Source organism: Miniopterus natalensis, chromosome 16 (assembly GCF_054644295.1).
Source record: "Miniopterus natalensis isolate mMinNat1 chromosome 16, mMinNat1.hap1, whole genome shotgun sequence".
Lineage (NCBI taxonomy): Eukaryota > Metazoa > Chordata > Mammalia > Chiroptera > Miniopteridae > Miniopterus > Miniopterus natalensis.
In genome coordinates, this window is record NC_142096.1 from 25,861,695 (window position 1) to 25,882,167 (window position 20,473).

Consider the following 20,473-nt stretch of genomic DNA (forward strand, 5'->3'; position numbering starts at 1 on the left):
TAAGGTTTTCTCATTGATTTTTAGAGAGAGAGGAAGGGAGTGGGAGAGAAAGAGAAACATCGATGTGAAAGCGAAACATAGATCAGGTGCCTCCCCCACACCCTCTACTGGGGATGGAGCCCCAAACCCCAATCTGTGCCCTGACCGGAATCGAACCAGTGACCGACCTCTTGGTGCATAGGTCGACGCTCAACCACTGAGCCGCACCTGCTGGGCTCAATATTATTTTGTAGTAGTTTCAGGTGTATGGCATAGTGATTAGACAATCATACCCTTTACAGAGTGTTCCCGTGATATTTCCAGTACCCACTGGGTACCATACATAATTTTTACAATAGTATTGACTATATTTCTTACGCTGTACTTTACTGCAGCAGTCTTTTTTTTCTTTTTTCTTTTTTTTGTTAATCTTTGCTGGAGGCTATGTTTTTTCCATTGATTTTTAGAGAATGGAAGGAAGGGAGGGGGAGAGGGAGGAGAGAAACTCTGTAAAAGAGACATCAATTGGTCGTCTCCTGCTCTGTGCCAGTTGGGGCAACCCAGGTACATTGCCCTTGACCGGGAATCAAACCTGTGACCCTTCAGTGGGCCTGGCTGAGGCTCTAACCCTTGAGCTCACGGGCCAGGGCCCACAGTCTCGATCAAAGACTCAGACCAGAAACCCCAGCGCCTGCTGCCCGCGCCTGTCTCTCGGGGAGGCTCAGGTGTCCCTTCAGGAGCAGCGGGCTCCGCGGGGTGCGCAGCGCCTGTGGCAGGGTGCGGGAGGGCGCAAAGGAGAACCGGGCACGTCTGGGCTGTGGCCGCGGGCAGCCCTGGGACGGGCTCGGGTTAAACTCATCTCTGTCCTTCTCCGGCTGGCGTTAGAAATTCAGGGGCAGAGAACAAAGCAGCCGCGTTTGCTCTTCCAGAGCAAGGGGGTCTGGGGGAAACAGCCCTGGCAGCTGGGCGCTGTGCTTGCTGAACGAAGGGCTTTTCCGCGCTTCGTTCAAGACTGTTTAGTCTGCATGCTCGGATTTATGTGTCCATTTTGGCCCCGGAGCACGGAGGTAGCTCTGCTCTCCCGTGATTCCGGGGTCACCCGCGCTCGCTGCTAGAGAGGGGGCTGGGAGCGGGCGCGGGCCCCGGGCAGCTCGCCTTCCTCCGCGCGCCTTGGCGGGGCCGCCGGCGCTTCTGGAAAGCGAGGCGCGGAGCCTAACGCGAAACACCTGGTTGGCTTTTGCAGAAGTGGCAGTGCATCGAGGACGCGTCGGGCAAGCTGCGGATTCACAAGTGCAAAGGGCCCGGCGACCTGCTCGGCGCGCGGCAGAGCGCGCGGAGCCTGTACCCGCGCGGCTTCCCCAAGGCCCGGGAGTGCCAGTGCGGGGAGGCCGCCGAGCGCGCCGCGCGCGCCCAGAGGAAGAGCCCGCGGCAGCTGCTGCGCGCCCAGGGCGCCCCGAGTAAGGCCCGCGGGCTGCGGGGGAGCCGGGCGGGGCTTTACTGCTAGGAGCCAATCCTCGCTCTGCGTAAAATAAGATACTTTGAATTTTTGCTTTGTAAACATTTAAGTATAGAATGCAAATACATTCAGTATAAGCACCAGACCCCCCCACACACCCCACCCCACACACGAGCTATCAAGGGGTAAAGGTTCAGGTCAGTTTTATTTTACGTTAATACTAATGTCCTCATTTTTCTGCCTTAAGTTGCTTTTAAAAAAAGAAAGAAAATCAAGGTGTCAGTGCTTATTCATTTAATAGGAAAAGCATAAATACTATTTTTAAAGGCATGTCTGTTTTAGGACAATATATTTTTTAATTCCTCTCCTTGACTGGCAGAGTCAAACTAGTTTAATTCAGTGTGAAAATCACTGCCTAGTGTTTTCTTTATAAAAAGCCTTATCAGGCAGCTAATGAGATTGCTCTCACCGTAAATATATGAAAACCATCTAGCACCTTCCATAAAAGAATGGGAATCTAGCGCCATTTAGTGGCGTAATGTGAACAGTGACTCGTTTCTGTCTTCATTCCCTTCTGTACTGGTCAGGAAAAAAACAAGAGACACTGAATTCAACTCCGTGTCCAAAATCAGGAAATCAGATCATTCACTACACCAGTAAAAGCCCGTAAAACAGGCTTTTTTAAAAAATCCTGGATTTCACAGATGAACTTTAGGGAATCGTGAGCCCCCTGATATTTTATCCAAATTTTAAAATATATCCTATGTGTATATGCACATTTTTTCTGGATGCTCATAACTTCCAACAAATTCTCAAAGGCGTTCATAAACCCAAAAGCCTGAGAACCATTCGTTTGGGGGACTTTCTTTACTCCCTGAGAGAAAATGCCAGGTTTAGTAATTCCCATGAAGATATCAAATGGAAAACCCACAAGGGACAAGGACCCTGACACTCTCCCTTAACAGAAACTGACTACCACGTTCAGCTGAGAAGTAGGGGCGGCCTCTCCTCTCCCAGGAAGTCGGGTGTCACTCCCCAAGCACGGTCCATGAAGCACACTGATTTTTCAATACTAAGCGCAAACTGAAGAAGCTTGGGGCCCTTTTTCAAGCTGCGTGAAATCTTGTGTATTTGAGAGGCATTTCCTCACCTGTAAACTGCCCTTGGAGCAGGATTCTGCGGAGAGAGAGACACGACCCTGATTCTGCAGCCAGTAGGCTCTCCTCTTTCCTGTTCTAGGAGAGGAAGGCCACGTGTGCATGCGCCACAGAGTCTAAGGGCATCTGGTAAGCAGGGACCAAAGTTTGCACATTAAAGCTCTTACCCAGCACACTGTGAGCCTTGGCAGTGGTCTGTAGCAACCAGACCGCAGGCTGCCTGCCCCTGGCATGACCTTCCACCCACCACGTATGAAGAGTCAGTTGGCTGATGGAAGTATTTTTAATTTTTCTTAGAGTAAGAAAAATTTTTCTTAGAGTAAGCATTTGCCAAATTTAATTTTTCTTAGAGTAAAAGGCAAATGCTCTAGACTCCTGCTATTATTTGTGCAAATAGCAGGAGTCTAGAGCATTTGCCCTCTTGAAAAAGCATCCCAATGTAGTAGGAAGACTTTAGGTTTTAGAATCTGAATTACTTAGAGTCTGAACCTAGCTCCCACACCTACTAGCTGTATAAACTTGCAAAATGTACGTGACCTTCCAAGCTTCCGTTTTCTCATCCATAAAATAAGAACACCAAATTCATCAGCCTATTTGGATAATCTGATGGGTTTTTTTTAATTTAAAGATTTATCATAATAATACCTGTCTTTCAAGATTAGAGATTACAGATTCAAGATGAATAATACATAGCAAAAGCTTAAAAAATGAGAGTCACCATTATTAATACCATAATGGGGGCTATAGGTTTATTCACACTGCCTTAGCAATTCATGTTGAAACCTCACTGTAGAAGTTCACAGCCTGCTATTAGTGGAAAGGGCCTTAGCGATCACCCCAATCTACGCCCTCACTGGAGGGATGAAGGGCCTGAGGCCCAGAGAAAAGCATGGTGGCCCTCTCACCACCGCACAATGGCAAAGCCAAGGCCAGAGCCCACCCCTCCCAGCTGGAATTCCAGTGGGCTGTTCACACCACCATACCGCCCCTCTGTGTACTGTTTGCCCCTTTCCAAAATGCTCATAGCACCAGGTGATCATCTTTTCTCCTCAAGTACATCTGAACACCATATTAACCTATCTTTCCTTATTTCCAGAGTACAAGCCCAGGTTTGTCCACACTCGGCAGACACGATCCTTGTCCGTCGAATTTGAAGGCGAAGTATATGACATAAACCTGGAAGAAGAAGAACTGCAAGTGCTGCAGCCAAGGAACATTGCCAAGCGTCATGATGAAGGCCACAAGGGGCCGGGAGGTCACCAAGCTACGAGCGGTGGCAATGGGGATACCACGCTGACCACCAGCAGCAATGCTGTGGGCCTGCCCACCACCGTCCGAGTGACCCACAAGTAGGGAGGCTTTGTGTGTTCACGAGGGTTGAGTTCAAAGTCATCCCCACATATTACCACTAGTTGGTCCCTTTACAAAAAGTGATGTCACTCAGCAAAATGATAGCCAAGGGCCAGCCTACAAAACGGGGGGTTAAAGAAGCAATGGGGGGCCCAAACAATTGTAGATTTAGACATGTGCCTTGGGTTCAGTTTCACATTAAGGCTGGTCAGCTGGGAATTTAGCCAGAGTGACTCTGTCATATCTTGACTTAGCAGGCACGGAGCTCTGCTGTTAAGCGGTTACCTTTGTAGGCATTTAGGAAACAGCAGGAAACCATTACCAGACTGGTGGTCACTGTGGCTCAGAGCAGTTGCAGTCATAGCCTCAGAAGTGAAACACAGATCAAGGGAGAACTATGGGTCCTGGAGAAGGCCCCAGAGAGACGGCATAGGTGGGGAATGGACGTTAGACGCAGAAACACCTCACCTGTCCAGATCCCGAAGAGCACAGAGGGCCTTGAGAGTCATAGAGATGGGAGCGAGATGGTTCCTCACAGCTTTAATGGACTAGCTTGGTTCTTCATTTCCTTCCAGACGACTTACTCTCTTGACAGAGAAATAATTTCTTTCTGAACTTATTAGCAAACTCTTTGTTTTGTCTTTCATTTCATCACTTTGGGGAGGGGGAATACCATGAGCTCTGCCAAGATGTTTATCTCTGGGACTGGTCCCCAGGTGCCTGTAGTTGCTATAGTTATATACTCAGAGATTTAGACCAGGATTTGTTTCTCTTACGTTATCGATCGACCTCATATCCCACCAGCTCTCTATCCCTGGGGCTGCTTCTCTGCTTCAGACGTAATGGGGTACTTCAGGCAGGTTCTTTGTAACGAATGAATGGGGTTGAATAACTCCCTTCTAACTGCATTTTGTCACACAAGTTATTTCCATTGTAACTGTGAAAACCTCCTTTTTTCCCCTACAATATTTGATGGGGCTTTCAGATCTGGAGTTATTGCTCGTTTTCTTTTCATGGAGACAGGAACATTGAGAGCTGCCTCGAAAGGTGATCTGAGTGGTGATCACTGTCTGACACCATCCTCTGCCCACACCAGTAGTGGGGAGACATCCCCACTTATCCTGGCCTGTGGTTCAGCTCCAAACTATGGCTTGTATCCAAATTAAAGATATAGAGGACAATTAAGTTCCCTTTGCTATTTCTAATGTCTTTCTTAGTGTTAGAATATACACCTGTTTCTAATGTTTCTTGTTTGTTATGCAGGTGCTTTATTCTTCCAAACGATACCATCCATTGTGAGAGAGAGCTGTATCAGTCAGCCAGAGCATGGAAGGACCACAAGGCGTACATTGATAAAGAGGTGAGCTGTGCCGTGGGCTTGGGAGGGACATTCCCAGTGCCAGCTTGGCTCGCCAGCCCTACTGGTAGGAAGTACTGTGTGTACACTTCATTGTTTTATAACTATGTGAAAAATGGGATGGCAAGGTGTTTCTCATTCGCCAGCGATATAGTGATAGTCCTGACCAAAACCAAAATAGAGTGTGAGGAGAGGATGGGGACTGACTCAATTTCCTTTTGAAATCTCTGTGAAAAAATAATTCAGTTATAAGAGAGACATCTGTTAATGTTTATGATGAGACATCAGTTGGAATATAGAGGGAAATATATTCTATGCTCAATTTGTTCCCAAATTAATTATCGTCTCAGATGAACAGCTGTAATTATGGTGAAAAGAAAGGTACTTAACACAGAAAAATCCTTAAAATGTAATTGTTGAATTACACGTTTTCCAGATTGAAGCTTTGCAAGATAAAATTAAGAATTTAAGGGAAGTGAGAGGGCACTTGAAGAGGAGGAAGCCCGAGGAGTGTGTCTGCAGTAAACAGAGGTGAGCATGGGTCCACCCCATGGCCTCCTTTCCAAACTCATTTTTTGCACAGGCTACATTGATTGGCATTAGGCTTGTTTCTCTCATTTACCAATAGAAAGCTTAATCAGATGAATTCCTTATCATATATTTGTAATGACCTAAATTATTTAAGTCAAATTAAATATGTCACAAACCTAAGCAGACAGTTCAAAACAAAACAAAACATTAAAAAGTCCCATTAAACTAAGATACTTACAACAGAGTGCCTTCTATTTTGCTTTCTTTTTATAAAATAAGCTGTTTGACAAATGCATGATTACAAAGACTTACTTTTTCATCTTCTTGCCTGTAGCTACTACAATAAAGAGAAAGGTGTAAAAAAGCAAGAGAAATTAAAGAGCCATCTCCACCCATTCAAGTAAGTGACTGTGTTCCCCTCCTTTTCGGGTAGTGAAGGACTGTCCAGTAGGCCCTCCTGAAAGGCTGCAGGGACTCCTGTGTTCTAAGTGAGCCTACTTGGAAAGAAGTAGACGCAACTCAAAGGCACATAGCTCCAGAAGGTGAAAGCAAGCCCACACCTTGCCAAGGGAGCATGGTGATACCATGGCCTCCTCCGGGGGGAGCTGTGCGGAGTTCTGCTCCATTTCTGTGTGTGCTCTTGCTGCTGTGTGCGTGGTACCTGAGTATTATTCCGTGCACAGCTTAGCGTTCTGTGCAGTTGCCTGGGAGATGGCCCTTCTGGATTAGGTTGGGGTGTTCTATAGAGCAGCTAGCCGTCATGGGGAGTTCTGAAAGTTGGAAGAAGTATACATATTTTTAAATAATAGTAAAATTTGCAAGGAAATAGGATTTAGTATTAGAGTCTCAACAAAATTTGAGCCCTTCTGGTAAAACCAAGATAATAAAAAAATGACAATTTTTTTCAAGACTTTATTGTGAAATTTGTCAAAGAACGTTAGAGACCTTCTAATGCAAGCCATCTAATCTGGCCGTTGACTTCATGGCTGACAGGTACTGGGCCACCAAGAAGTGAAGCCATTTATCCAGAGAGGTAGTAGCAGAATCTGCTGATTCACATTGACATTTATCCCTGTCAATGTTTACACGTAAACAAGGAAGCAAATGTTGCTGCTGCTAAGGCTCAGTAGAATTTTGAAAGAGCGGTCTCAGTGAGCTTGTCCTCCTGCTGATTCTGTTTGAGGGCCTCTGTGGAAAATACAGGTCGTCTATTATTGTGTGCCTGTCTATTATCATGTGTCTAAATATTTGTTCAAGGTTCACAGCAATAATCTTATTTTTAACTAAGACGGTGCTTTTTGGCCATTTAAAAAATCCCTCCTAGCCTAACCGGTGTGGCTCAGTAGTTGAGCGTCAACCTATGAACCAGGAGAACCTGGTTCGATTCCCGATCAGGGCTCGGTCCCCAGTAGTGGGCGTGTGGGAGGCAGCCGATCAATGACTGTCTCATCAGTTTCTCTCTCTCTCTCCCTCTTCTTTTCTCTCTCTGAAATCAATTTTTTAAAAATATACCTTTATTGATTTCAGAGAGAGGAAGGGAGAGGGAGAGAGACAGAAACACCAACGATGAGAGAGGCATAGATCAGCCGCCTCCTGCACACCCCACATTGGGGCATATGCCCTGACCGGGACTCGAACCTCCATCTCCTGGATCCTAGGTCGATGCTCAACCGCGGAGCCATGCTGGCCGGGCTGAAATCAATTTTTTTTTAAATATGTAAAAATTAAAAACCCCTTCTACGGGAACAGGGAGGCCGCTCAAGAAGTGGACAGCAAACTGCAGCTCTTCAAGGAGAGCCGTAAGAGGAAGAAGGAGAGGAAGGAGAAGAAGCGCCAGAGGAAGGGCGAGGAGTGCAGCCTTCCCGGCCTGACCTGCTTCACGCACGACAACAACCACTGGCAGACGGCCCCCTTCTGGAACCGTAAGCCCCTCGTTCTCTCTGAGTGCCACCTACGCGGCTGCCACCACCCGGACACACAGAGACGCGCCCCGCAGTCACCGAGATGAGGAGCTCGGTGGCATGCGACCAGGACTCAGGACTCATCCACGAGGGGAGCGTCCTATTAGTTCCTATACTTGCAACTAGAAACATTTTGCCAAACACTGTTTGTTCTTCTTTAGGAATTTGTTTTAGTATTTTTGAAAATGCTGAGCTCTCCCTAGGTTTTTCTCCCAGCCCCTGACGGAGCTGCAGCCCAGGAAGACTGCTCTATAACTAAAAACTAAATAATGATGAACAAATTTGCCCCAAATACAGGTCGTTCCTGCTCTAGCTCAAGTGCATACTCTATAATAAAGGAAGTAAAAGCTCCTTGAATGCAGGGACCATCCCCTACTGAGTCTCAGTCCCTTCAGTACCTAGCACTGTGCTTGCAGAAGTTTTATATGGAATTGCTGAGAATGCAGAATACTCATACTTGTGCACTTTTAAAATCAATGCGTATATTTGCTGTAGTGGCCTGGGTCACAGAGAAATAACACCCTAATGTCCTGTGGCATGTTATATGGAGTAGCTGAAACACACCCCATCCCTACCCCCAGGTCTGTGTTTCTCAAACTGGGACTCGGAGACACCCAGGAATCCCAAACTATTCCTGGGGGGATGTAGGCCTGTCTGTGAGAATTTTTATTTTATCTTTCTACCTTGGCACTTCTTATCTCAGTGTCCATGTTTGCATTGAAATCTACAGTCGCGTGAAGTCTGAGCAGACTCTCCAAGGCAGGGCACTTAGCTCTTAGCGTGCTTCCCTCAAGCGGGGTCATTCAGATGGCTTGGGGTCTGTTCTCCGCAGGGCCCTGGGCTGAGCCCTGTGGACACAGCAATGAACAAGATGCACCTCATCCTCTGCCCTCATGACACTTAATTCTAGTGGGGGGTGAGGTGTCATAAAAAGAAAGTGAAATCATTACAAGGTGTAGTGATGCTATAAGGAAACAGTGATCAAAGTCACTGGAAGGGACCCGTTTCGAGAGGGTGGGGATGATGGGCCTTTCTAAAGAGGTGAAATTTAAGCTGAAACCTAAAGGGTCCAGAAAAGTAGACCATGTGAAAGGGGGTCATGGGTGGGAGCAGCAGTACCCCAGGCAGAGGGCATAGCAGGAGCAGAGGTCCCGAGGAAGTCACGAATTTGTTGTGTCAGGACTGCCAAACCCCTTTAAAGATGAAGTACTGAGAAACGTGAAGTTACAGTTGGCTCATAACTCACACGGGACATGCCTCAGACCTCTCTCAGCTTCACCCCATCTGAACTGAGACCATCCTGCCCAAGACACCACCATTTCTCACCTCGGCGTCTGCAAAACCTCTCTTGTGTCTCCCAGACCCCTCTCTTGCTATTGCCAATCTCTTCTGCTCAGAGGACTTAGAGTGATCGATTAATGACATCCTGTTTTTCTTAGGATAAAGAGCAAAATCCTTACCATGTCTAACAAAGCCCCATGTCCACGTTCCTATTCTACTCTGGCCCATTTCCTCCCACGCTCACCTACACCAGCCACTCAGCTTTTCTCTCTACCTCAAGCATCCTAAGCTCCCTCCCGCCTCAGGGCCTTTGCACACCTGGTCCCTCTCCCTAAAAGGCATTTGACCCCACACCCACCCAAACCCCTGGGCCTATCACAGACCTACTCACCCTCAGAGTTCAACTGTAACGCCACTTCTCATGGACACCTTCCCTGTGCCTTAGACGACGGAAGCCTTTTTTTTTTACACTCTGTCAGCTCATTTTTTCTCCGCAGAACTTACCACATTTGTAATTATACGGTTTGTGTTTTTTTAGTTTTTTGCTTGTTTTTTCTTAACATTTGTATCCCCTACTAGACTGTAAATTCCTCCAGAGACCAGACCATGTCTGTGAGATGCTGTGCCCCCTACACAAAGGAGATGCTCAATAACCATTAGGTGATTAAACAAACAAGTGAACAGATAAGCAGACCACCTGGTCCACGGTCAGATCAACTCACATCTCACAGCAAATCCACACAGAGAGGGGGAAATACAGTTATTTTTAACATCTACCCACAGAGTACTTTCAAGAAAGAAAACGTAAATCTTAAAGAGTCAAGATTGGAATGGCTAGCCTGCCTCTGTTTTTTCGTTCTTTCACTTTGTCTTCTTTTTTACCGACAGTGGGGTCTTTCTGTGCTTGCACGAGTTCTAACAACAACACCTACTGGTGTTTGCGTACAGTTAATGAGACGCATAATTTTCTTTTCTGTGAGTTCGCCACCGGCTTTTTGGAGTATTTCGATATGAATACAGATCCTTATCAGGTACGTCAATGTGTTTTCATTCTATGGAGGATATTGGAAATAGAGTAAGCAGAGCACAAGCTTAACTATATCGTCCTGGCCTCTTGGTCCACAGCTCACAAACACCGTGCACACGGTAGAACGGGGGATTTTGAATCAGCTACATGTCCAGCTGATGGAGCTCAGAAGCTGCCAAGGGTATAAGCAGTGCAACCCAAGACCTAAGGGCCTTGACGTGGGTAAGGAAAAAAAAAATTTTTTTCTATATTACCTGGAAAATTCTTTGTGCTGTCAAGTTTCCTGCCTTTGAAACATTGCTATGCACAGAAACATACAGTTTGGGCCACTTACAGGGGAATCTATCCAGGCAATTCCAAACACAGTTTCTTCTCTAAATTTAGCTCTGGGTGCATGAATGAAAAATTTAACGCCCCAAAAGATTTGGTGAGTGTTTTGTTCCAACCTCTCCCACAGGACTTCTATTAGTAAGCCTTGGTTCCAGATAGAAGCATCCACTGGAAGATGGGATGAAAGCATTGGGGATTTATTTGTTTTTGCTGTCAACAGTCATAAAATATACTCTAGGTAAACCAGGATCTCCTATTTTTTTTTTAAGAGAATTTGGCTGGAAACACACAGTGCCCTGTTTTTGCTTATCACAATTTGGAGCTCCCCCAGTTGGACCCATGCCCGCGACATAGTGCACTGATTTCTCTCACCGGCATTTTCCATCTGAAACTAGAGCTATTTGGGCCGCTCATTGTGGGATCTTAAAGTATGAGGGCCTGTATAAAATCTAGGCGATGTTCCCTCCTGGGCCTGCAGTGTTTATTTCTCTGTTTGCCCATGGGGATGCATTGTCCGCCCCACGGTTAATGAGAATACTTATTTTCTCATGATTCTTATAGAAATGTAAATACCAGCTGTCCGTTGAAGGAAGGAGGAGCTGGAGCTGGCTGAGGCCATGATGTCAGCATAGTATGCCAACCCCAAAAGAGTGAAGAGCTGGACACAGGCCTCGGAGAGCCGTTCACAGGAACCTGTTGCCAGGCTGGGTTTTCTCAGTGTCCTTTACAGCCTGTGTTTCTGCGAGTCCCTCGCAGCTCCCTGAGCCGTGTGACTTGAAAGGGGGGTGGGGGGAGCATCCTAAAAGGGCCAACATCCCACGCGTCATTTCCACCACCATAGGGTCCTGAAGGCTTTCGAGCTGTGAGAGCCCCATAAAAAATTACAAATCCTGCGAGAGAGCCCCGGCTCAGCTGTCTGTCAACACTTCTCAGTTAACACCTCGGTGAAAGGAGTCGCAGCCGAAGAGTCCAGTCCCGACTTGCAAACTAGGTCTTTTGGTCACTGACCCCACTCCCCTCAAATCTTTTCAGATCTCCGGCTTATCTGTTGACCTTTTCCTCAAATCTTACCCCAAAACCCCACAAAGGCCTGGAAACTGAACCAACTCTTAGAGGCGCTGGAAATATTACACCCAGATATTTCTCCCCCAAAGAGCACAGCACTCTTATTGGTGATGACATAACAACTCCACTTGGTGAAACCTGACCAAGCGCATTCACGGGGAAGTGACTCGCCAGGTGGGGCCAGTTAGTGCCCTTAGACTTCACATTGTCCTCTCCACTTTCTAGGCCAGTCCTAAGGGACGTGATTATTGGCCCTTTTTTCCAAGTATTTTGTCTAAAAAATAACCAAAATGTAACTTTTACTGAGACTTACACAGACTTCTGGAAGTACTTTCTTCCTGCTTTTCCGTGGCCTCTTCTCCTTTCTCAACCCCAAGCATTTTTCATGTGAAAATTCTTATATGTTTTATCTTACAGCTTCCAATCCTCATTTTGAACCTAATAGAAAAGTTCCGTTGGACCTCGGCACTGTCTGTATTTAACACAATATGTTTCTTTCTAGGATTTAGATGTTGTGCGTGGAAATCTACATAGTGAATGGTTTTATGAGTCCTAACACTAACGTAAATTACTCTTGTATTTTCCTATATCAGGAAATAAAGATGGAGGAAGCTATGACCTACACAGGTATTCACACTCTTTCATTCTCCCTGGCAGCTTCTATCCCAATAACTGCATGATCCAGCCATTTCAACTAATTTCGGTTTCTTATCACATTGCACAGAGCATAGCTGGGGTGCATGCTTGTCCTAACAGCAGTCACCACCGTCTCATGCCATTGGTTCCAGAGCTGTGTTTGTTTTGAAATCAGCTCACTGTCACAACAAGATTCTCAAGCATTTACTCACCCCTGAGCTTGTTTGCTTGATGAATGATGCTTTTAAGCGTGGAATTATGTGAAGGGGGGAAAAAGCAGAATGACCTTTGGGAGCCCTGGGGAGAGGCTGGGAGAATTATATTCCTTATGGTGCTTCCACGTTGATCGGCTGGAGAGGCTTCATGGAAACTGGTTATAGATTTTCATGAAATACAACATCAAGAGCACAAAAAGAGCAATAGGAATTTTAAGAGCATTCTAAAGCCAAAGTTGGAGAAGGTAGAAGAGGTTCCTTGCTAACAGTTGTAAATGAACGTTGCTGCTGAGAGGCAGCAGTGATGTGATTCAGAAGCTCTGCAGGAGGTGGTGGTTGAAGAGCGGGTGCTGGGGTTGAGGACAGGGTGCCAGGAATAAGACATGTAGGAAGGTCTCAGCATAGCCCCTAGACAATGCTGCCTGACACACAGAAATGTCCTAAACAGGCCTCAGCCCAGTTACCTTGTCTCTCTCCAGCCCCCACCCATCCCTATTACCACATCTTGCTCCGACGGATGGGGGACCCAGGTGCCTGGTGGCCATGTCACTTGGTCACCTGGCATCCTCAGCCTTGCCCGTTTTCCACTCCGAGCATAGACCTCAGGCGGGTTTGTCAGAAATGTGCCATGTGGGGCAAGAGAGCCTGTCCTCACCACCTCTGTTGCGGGGAAACTGAAGTACGCTGTCAGCACCCTGGTCAATGAAGCTGCGTGGGGGAAAAACTCCCCTCAAAGGCATGTGGCCCTACCTACTGCCATCCGCACTGATGCCGTCTCAGAAGCGAAAGAATACTGGTGTTTCGGGGCTCCCTGTCCGCCCACCTCCACCCTGCAGCCTCAGGGCCCCCCTTTGAGGGGCCTCTCCCTGGTGGGACCAGAAGCGAAACAGCGGGAAGGGTGGTGGGAAGATGTAAACAAATGAAACACGCAAAGCTGGACTTTTGAGGCTGCTTGATAACGTTTCTGTCTCTTCTTTTTCTCCTCTCTCTGTCTTCTTTCCTGTCCTCGCTCTGCCCCCACCCGACCCGCGCCACCCGTAGCCCACGTAGGACAGAGCAGAAGAACCCACTCATAAGCTGGTCTCACCCGGGATATGGGCTGACGAGGTAATACCCCGCACACAGGCTGCTTCCGGGGGGCACTGAGGACACTTCCAAAGTGTGACGTTTTCAATGGACCTGACACTGAATATTGACTTTATGGTGATTTTGTGATGCCCTCGGATTTTATAGCTCAGGGATTTTTCATGTGGCCTTCTTTTACTTCTGTCATGAGGGAGGCAAAGCACATTGACAGGTTATTTAGGACAGTCTGGTCAGAGCCGAGTCGGGGTTCCTCTCCATCAAGTTCCCCCTGGACACCTTTGAAGTGAAGAATGCTCACCTGCCCTGGCCGGTGTGGCTCAGTGGTAGAACATTATTATTATTATTATTATTATTATTATTATTATTATTATTATTATTATTATTTGGGGGTGGGAGTGGGAAAGATTGCGTGTTCTCCAATTTTTTGTTTTTCTGTATTTCTTGCAGGACCTGAAATTTCCCCCCTTTTGCTTCCTTTTTTCTTTATCACCGGGGTTTCCAAAGGGTGTGTGTCTCTTCCTTTGTATGCCTTTGTCCCTGAAGCAATGCCTTCGACAGCCACCTGGATGCATGCACACTTAAGTCACAGTCACCTCTGTGAATTACCAGGACTCTCCAGTACTTAAACTTCAGATTCACATTCTTTCAGTGATGGTTTCAAACCTTTTCTAACTCCATCCTCACTTCCTCCTGCTCTTCTTGTCCATACTGTTTTCTAGGGCTGATGCCCAAAGTACAGCTCTGCTGAGAGTTGGCGTTAACTCTTTTTACTTACAGGTGATTTGAAGGTTATATAATTTTCTATCTTCTAGCTAAACTGAGATTTGGGTTTTTGTGTAGTTTTCCTTAATGTTCCTGCTGATCTGTATTGCTTGTGGGTAGTTCAGTGTATTAATCTAGGCCACCTCTTCAGAACAGTGCTTGGGCACAACTGAAGAAAAGATGTGGTTTTCTGCAGGACTGTGGTCATCTTGGTGCTGTAGAAAGACCTGAGAGAGAGAGAAAGCGGCTGCATTCTTTGCATACTGTGCAAACCACTGAAAGATTGATTTGTCTAGGTCATAGAACTTTTAGAGCCAAAAAAAAAAACAACAATCAAAGAAATAGATTCAAGCATTTGATTTGAAGAGTTTAATTGCACTCAATTTTGTTTTTATACAAAATAAAATATCTTACTAAGCACTGCCTATTACATTAAAATACTTTCAAATCCGTCATTCACTCAATCAACCCCATCAGTAGTAAAGGTTTTATCACACAAGCATCCCCATGTTTGCCAGATGAGAGACCCAGACTCAGAGGCTCGCTCATGTGATTTCGTGGTTACAGAGTTGACTTGAGTAGAGCCAGGAGTGAAACATGGGCCCTGACTTTGCCTAGTCATAGCGGTTATCACTTGCTTGATCAGCTTTTCAATTTTTTGTTAGTGTTCAATCACTTTTGTAACCTAAGGCCACCCCTTGATAACAAATTACCAGGGGAAAATACGTTTGGTGTTATACTTCAAATTGATTTGCTCTGTCAAAACCATGTAAGTTGCTTGTCCAAAAATCAGAAATCTTTTCCCCACTAATGACCCGCCTTCATCTCTCTTCACAGAGGACAGCTATGGGATGGATGGGAAGGTTAACCTTCCCAGGCCCAGCGCAGACATCAGCGGGCAAGGCCTGGAGGACGTGCACAGTGTGAATGAAAGCGTCTCTGAGGACAGACAGAACTACAGACTTAGTCTGCTTGACTGGGCTAATTACTTGGAGGGTGTAGATAGAGTATTTGCACTGCCAAACGGTCACCACGAGCAAATTAAGACCAATGAGGCTAAAGATGCTCGAAGTGATGGGTTCCTGGCTGTATCTGCTGAGCTCTCTGTGCCCGTAGAGATGGCCTCCGCTGAGTCGGATGAAGACCCGAGCCCTGTGGTTGGGGAAGCCCCTCATTTGACCTTGCCAGCCGACCTTCAAACCCTGCATTTGAACCGACCAACATTCAGTCCGGAGAGTAAACTTGAGAGTGAACTTGAATGGAATAACGACATTCCAGAAGTTAGTCTTTTGAATTCTGAACACTGGAGAAATCATAAAACTGACAAATGGATGGAGCCTGAAGAGATGAGTCACCTTGAACTTGACCTCAGTGGTGGTGACATGCCAGAGCTGGCACCCAAGCCCGCCCTCAGGCTGCAGCCCATCAGCAGGCGCCAGAAAGGACTTCCCCAGCATCGTGGTCCAGAAGAAGATGTTTTCGAAGATCAGCTGCATCTTCCTGTGCATTCTGATGTGGATTCCACTCATCCGACCATCAAAATGTTCACCTTGGAGCAGCCCATTAACTCCAGCAGCCTGGAGAGCGTGTCCAACGAGGTGGAGAACAGTCACAGAAGGGGGACTGATTAGATGAAATTGTTACCTTACCCTAAACACAGTATTGTTTTTAACTTTTTATTAGTAAACTAATAAAGGCAATCAAGACAACCTACATTCCAAGCTACCCTCGGTACCTGTGTGCAGTAGACGGCAGTGCGCATGCAAGCGGGCGCACAGGGACCTGGTTTGTAATTCACTATGTGTCGAGAGTAGAAAGAAAGGTGATTTGTGGATTTTTGTTGGCTTAGGGGATTCTAAAACAGTATTATCTTTGGACAGTTGTAGGGACATGCATATATCAATGCTGGCCAATCAAGATGGCTAGAATTGTGCCTTCCTGTGTTTCTGAAATTGGACGTCCTCGGTGAATCTTTCAACACACTTTCCACCACCTGCATCATGTGGTTTGGGTTCATTTTTAACCACTGGAACTTTTCAATGCCATCACTTTCAGTTCATTCATTTTGCACTTTGAGATATCTAAATGCCATGTCTGTTTGGCTAGTCTTTTTATTATTTTTTTTGCAGGCTTTTCACAGTCTCACTGTTTGTTCTCAGTGTGACAAAGTAAAATAGAACCCCAAGGATGACACACAGTGTAGATCCCATATTGTTGAACATACGCTTTTGCCAGAAAATATTGCATGTGTTTGCCCTCGACTTGCTAAAATTGATTAGCAGAAAGGCATGACTAATGAAGTTGGCAGCAAAAATATACAAGTAAGCAAAACAAAGATCACCTGCTCTCTCTGGGCCTAGCCTCAAAGTGTTCATCGTATGCTTAAGATAGCTAAATTTTTATTATTTTCTTAAGAGGATAAAAGGACTGAAGACTTTTTTTTCCCCCCTGAGCTTTTTCTTGACCTGGCTGATAAGCTTAAGTGTTGAGAAATTATATTTTGTTTTGAATTTATATAAGGAATTTTTTCCAATAAAACACACTCATGAATGTTTCATAATTTAAACACACCATATGTGTTGTATGATTATTTTTAAGACCTTCACCAAGTTCTGATTTTTTTAAGGCATAATTCAAAACTGCTTTACAAATTGTGTTCTTAAAAATATTCTTGTTATGTATTAGATTTTTAAATACCAGCAAAAGGATTACCTCATTGAAACTTATCAGTATCCTAATCCACTTCCCAGTAATAGCTTAACAGCGATTTTCTTTTTAGATAATTGAAACACATAGGTAAATTATGTTTTCTTTAAGTGTTTAAGGTAAACTCTTTTACAGAAAATTTAATATGTTATAGCTGAATCTTTGATAACTTTAAGTCCTTACTATAGACTCTGTACATATGTTAAAATTAACTAGCTCTTTATCAGATGTGTGTGTCACCGGCTGAATGACAGAGGAAACATATTTATGGTCATGAATGATGTGCTTTGTAAAAAGGCTTCACCTTATTCGGAAGCATACTGTGTTTTTAATCTTGTGTAATATTCTGTAATACTTTTATAGAACAATTCTGGCTTCAGGAAAGTCTAGAAGCACTATTTCTTGAAATAAAAGGTGTTTAAACTTTACCTGTTTCAGAGACATGAACTTGACCAAGTTCTTATGGTACACCCATTCCTTGCAAGTAAAATTAAATCCTGACCTCAATTTACATGATTGGCTATTAGCTAGATCAATAAAACTGCCCCAAAACCAGTGTGTTATAGAACATTCTCAGATGAGGGATCACAGCGTGGATTTGTCTCGTTGCTGTCAGGAGGGTGTGGCAGACAGCACAGGGTGACTTCGGGGCGTGCGGCTTGGGCACCTGCACCAGGCTAATACTTGGCTTACTTCTCTGCTGTCACCATCTTGATATGCTTAATAATTTTTGAACAAGGGACCCCCACATTTCCATTTTTCACTGGGCCCACAAATGATGTATTCCAGTCCTGGGCAGTACAAATGAAGTTTTTTTAAAAAAAAGGCCCTGGCCAGCGTGACGCAGTTGGTTGAGTGTCGTTCCCTACACTGAAAGGTTGCAGGTTCGATTCCCAGTCAGGGCACATACCCAGGTTACAGGTTCAATCCCCAGTTGGGATGTGGACCCTCTCTCCCTCTCTCTCTCCCCCTCCCTCCTTCTCTCTCTAAAATCAATAAAAATATACCCTTGGATAAGGATTTTTTTAAAAAATTAAAAAACAGGAAGACAGCCCCACCAAAGGCAGTTTGGGGACCTTGGACTTTGGTGGAGACCTAACCACCCTCCAAGGCCTCGAGTTTTCTGCTGGACACTTCCTTCTGCTCTAGGTCTCCTGAGGACCTTTCTCCCCTCAGGTAGAGCCCCTAACAATCTATGAAATGTCCAGAAATCAGAAATGTCTGGTAGCAATAAAGAAAATAAAAGCAAAGGACTTAGGGATCTGCCAATTCAGTCCTTAGATAACTGAGGAAGCCATCTGTATTAGTTTGTTAGAGCTGCCATAACAGAACACCATAGACTGGATGCTTTAAACAACAGAAACTTATTTTCTCACTGTTTTGGAGGCTGGAAGCAAGATCTGTCAACAGGGCTGGTTTCTCCTGAGGCCTCTCTCCTTGGCTTACAGATGGGCCACCTTCTTGCTGTGTTCTCACATGGCCTTTCCTCTGTTCATGCATATCCCTGGTCTCTCTCTGTCTCCCCTTTCAGCTGATTATTAAAATGCTTCAGGCAATTAATACCTCAATGTGGTCCACCAGCCTGGTTCATTTGGGCCCTCATGACTTATAAAAGCTGCTGTGGAAGCTGTACTAGCCCCCTCAGCCCCTTATCCTCTTCAGCCTCTCCCAACCCCAATGCATCCCACGTTCACTGCCTGGTGAGTCTGCCATCACCATGGCTCAGCCTCCGACTCAGAAACTTCAATGATTATTTAATGTCCTCTGTGAAGTTCTAGCCTTTCATCCACCCACCTGCTCTCTGCTCCACCTCACCTGTCACTATTAGCTTCCCTTGGGTTGGCACCACCTTCCCAGGCCTGAATTTTAATCCACTTTCCACCTACCCTCCTGGGGTTTATCCCCATACACCATCTCAGCCTGTAGAGATCTCACCCATCCTTCAATTCCCATATTATCTGAAGTTTTGCTTTTCCTTCCCATGTAAACTTCCCTGGACTCCTCCACCCCTGGACACAGTTTCTCCCCCATTTTACACTCTCCCCCAGGTAAAGAAACACTGATGATGTACCAAGTCTGGGGCCAACTGGTGAGACTAACTGGCCGCATGCTAACCTTGCTCCTTCCCCCATTTCAAACCAAGAAACTTACCTAATGAGACCACTGGTTAGTACTGGTCAACTCACCTAGTTATGTTGTTGACATTAAAAAGTTTGCCAGCATAATACCTTGAGCCTCATGGTGAGTCCACTGCTGTACGAAGTAGAGAAAGTGACTTTCAGATTTCCTTCCGGGACTAGAATATCCCTGATCCCAGATGTTAAGGAAGCACTGGAGAGGGGTGGGGACAAAGGGAGCTACAGAGCTGAAGTCTTTCATGCTGAGCACCGCCTCACTTTTCTGCTGAATTTCCAGCCCCCACACCAGTCGGCCTCCCACAACTCTGGGGCTCAGAATCTGCATAGTTACTCCACCTCCCAGACCCAACAGCACAGGTGACCCAGAACCAGAGTGGAACCAATCGAACCACTAATAGGCCTCAGCAAAAGAGGAGATGTTATAGACTTCGCCACCTTAGTATGCTTGTGGTCACTAAGAACCCCACACAACTCAAGCCCAGGGACCAGAAGGGCCCAGTTTAGTAGAGCATGTATTTTCCATAATGACCAGTAGATGTCACTGTAGTACAACTTAAGACATCTTGGCTGGGGGCCAGAACCTGGGCCCCTGGCAGACCTGCCATTTAATTGATTTCTAAAGTAGCTTCACTACCATTTTTACAAGAACGCATCTAGAACAGCGTGATCCACACTGCAGCCTCTCTCATTCTGCAGTGCCTAAGATCCTAACCATGCCAGCAGGCCAATGAACAGTTTCGGCATTCTACTGATTTATATGGATATTATGAGTTGGAACTACATCAAACTTTGACATTTAAATTCAAAAGTGAGCACCGAATATTGATCTCCTTGCTTTCCACTGACTTTGTGCAATTAAAAATTTTTTCTGGCTCCCACAGGCTGAAGCTCCAGAAGCCGTCTGTCTCTGCCCAGCTGACAATTTTAAAAACAAGAGAGGAACTGGATGCTTTTTAATAGCTCTTAAAAAGCTGAGGTCGTACCAAGTCTGAGCTAAAGCAGTAGCTACATCATAACCTTTCCTCTCTCCTCATTTCTCAAAAAGAAACTTTTTCTCATGTATCTATTTCAAAAAGGCCAATATCCAGGTTGGTTCTGCCTCTCCCTTGCAAGTGTGAGAAATTCAACAGGAACACTTTTGCCTAACTTGCACACAAAATTGAAGAGAAGGTGGTAGATTTGGGCAGGGGTACTATTTGCTCTTTGCATAAATGGCACCCTTGATGAATGCACAAGGCCAGGTGGGAAATAAGCATTCACCCAGAAGTCAACAGATGCACTCACCCCAATAACTCATGTATCTCGAGCCATTGTGACCCTCTAGTTTCGCTGTGCAGAGGGTGGCACAGTGAGAAACGGAAATCAGTTAGCCTGCTCTCCACCTATCGAGTGCTCAAGGCAGGCTTCTAAATATAAAATACAACCACTTTGTGCTT

The 20,473-nt window shown here is 45.7% G+C and overlaps 1 protein-coding gene across 6 annotated transcripts in view; it reads left to right on the forward strand.

Annotated features, from left to right (window-relative positions):
* Positions 1 to 17,327, forward strand: part of SULF1 (sulfatase 1) — a 136,758-nt gene extending 119,431 nt beyond the window's left edge. For 4 of the 6 annotated variants that reach the window (XM_087825427.1, XM_087825426.1, XM_087825425.1 and 1 more), the window contains 11 exons: positions 1,223 to 1,436; positions 3,689 to 3,941; positions 5,206 to 5,302; positions 5,736 to 5,830; positions 6,165 to 6,230; positions 7,580 to 7,752; positions 9,961 to 10,103; positions 10,198 to 10,321; positions 12,088 to 12,121; positions 13,387 to 13,452; positions 15,031 to 15,157. In XM_087825427.1, coding sequence (XP_087681553.1) covers positions 1,223 to 1,436; positions 3,689 to 3,941; positions 5,206 to 5,302; positions 5,736 to 5,830; positions 6,165 to 6,230; positions 7,580 to 7,752; positions 9,961 to 10,103; positions 10,198 to 10,321; positions 12,088 to 12,121; positions 13,387 to 13,452; positions 15,031 to 15,061 — 1,296 coding nt within the window. In that variant the 3' untranslated portion in view covers positions 15,062 to 15,157. Of the gene's footprint in view, positions 1 to 1,222; positions 1,437 to 3,688; positions 3,942 to 5,205; positions 5,303 to 5,735; positions 5,831 to 6,164; positions 6,231 to 7,579; positions 7,753 to 9,960; positions 10,104 to 10,197; positions 10,322 to 12,087; positions 12,122 to 13,386; positions 13,453 to 15,030 lie in introns of all 6 variants that reach the window. The other 2 variants (XM_087825429.1, XM_087825430.1) reach the window with 2 other exon arrangements.
* Positions 17,328 to 20,473: the final 3,146 nt, after the last annotated feature.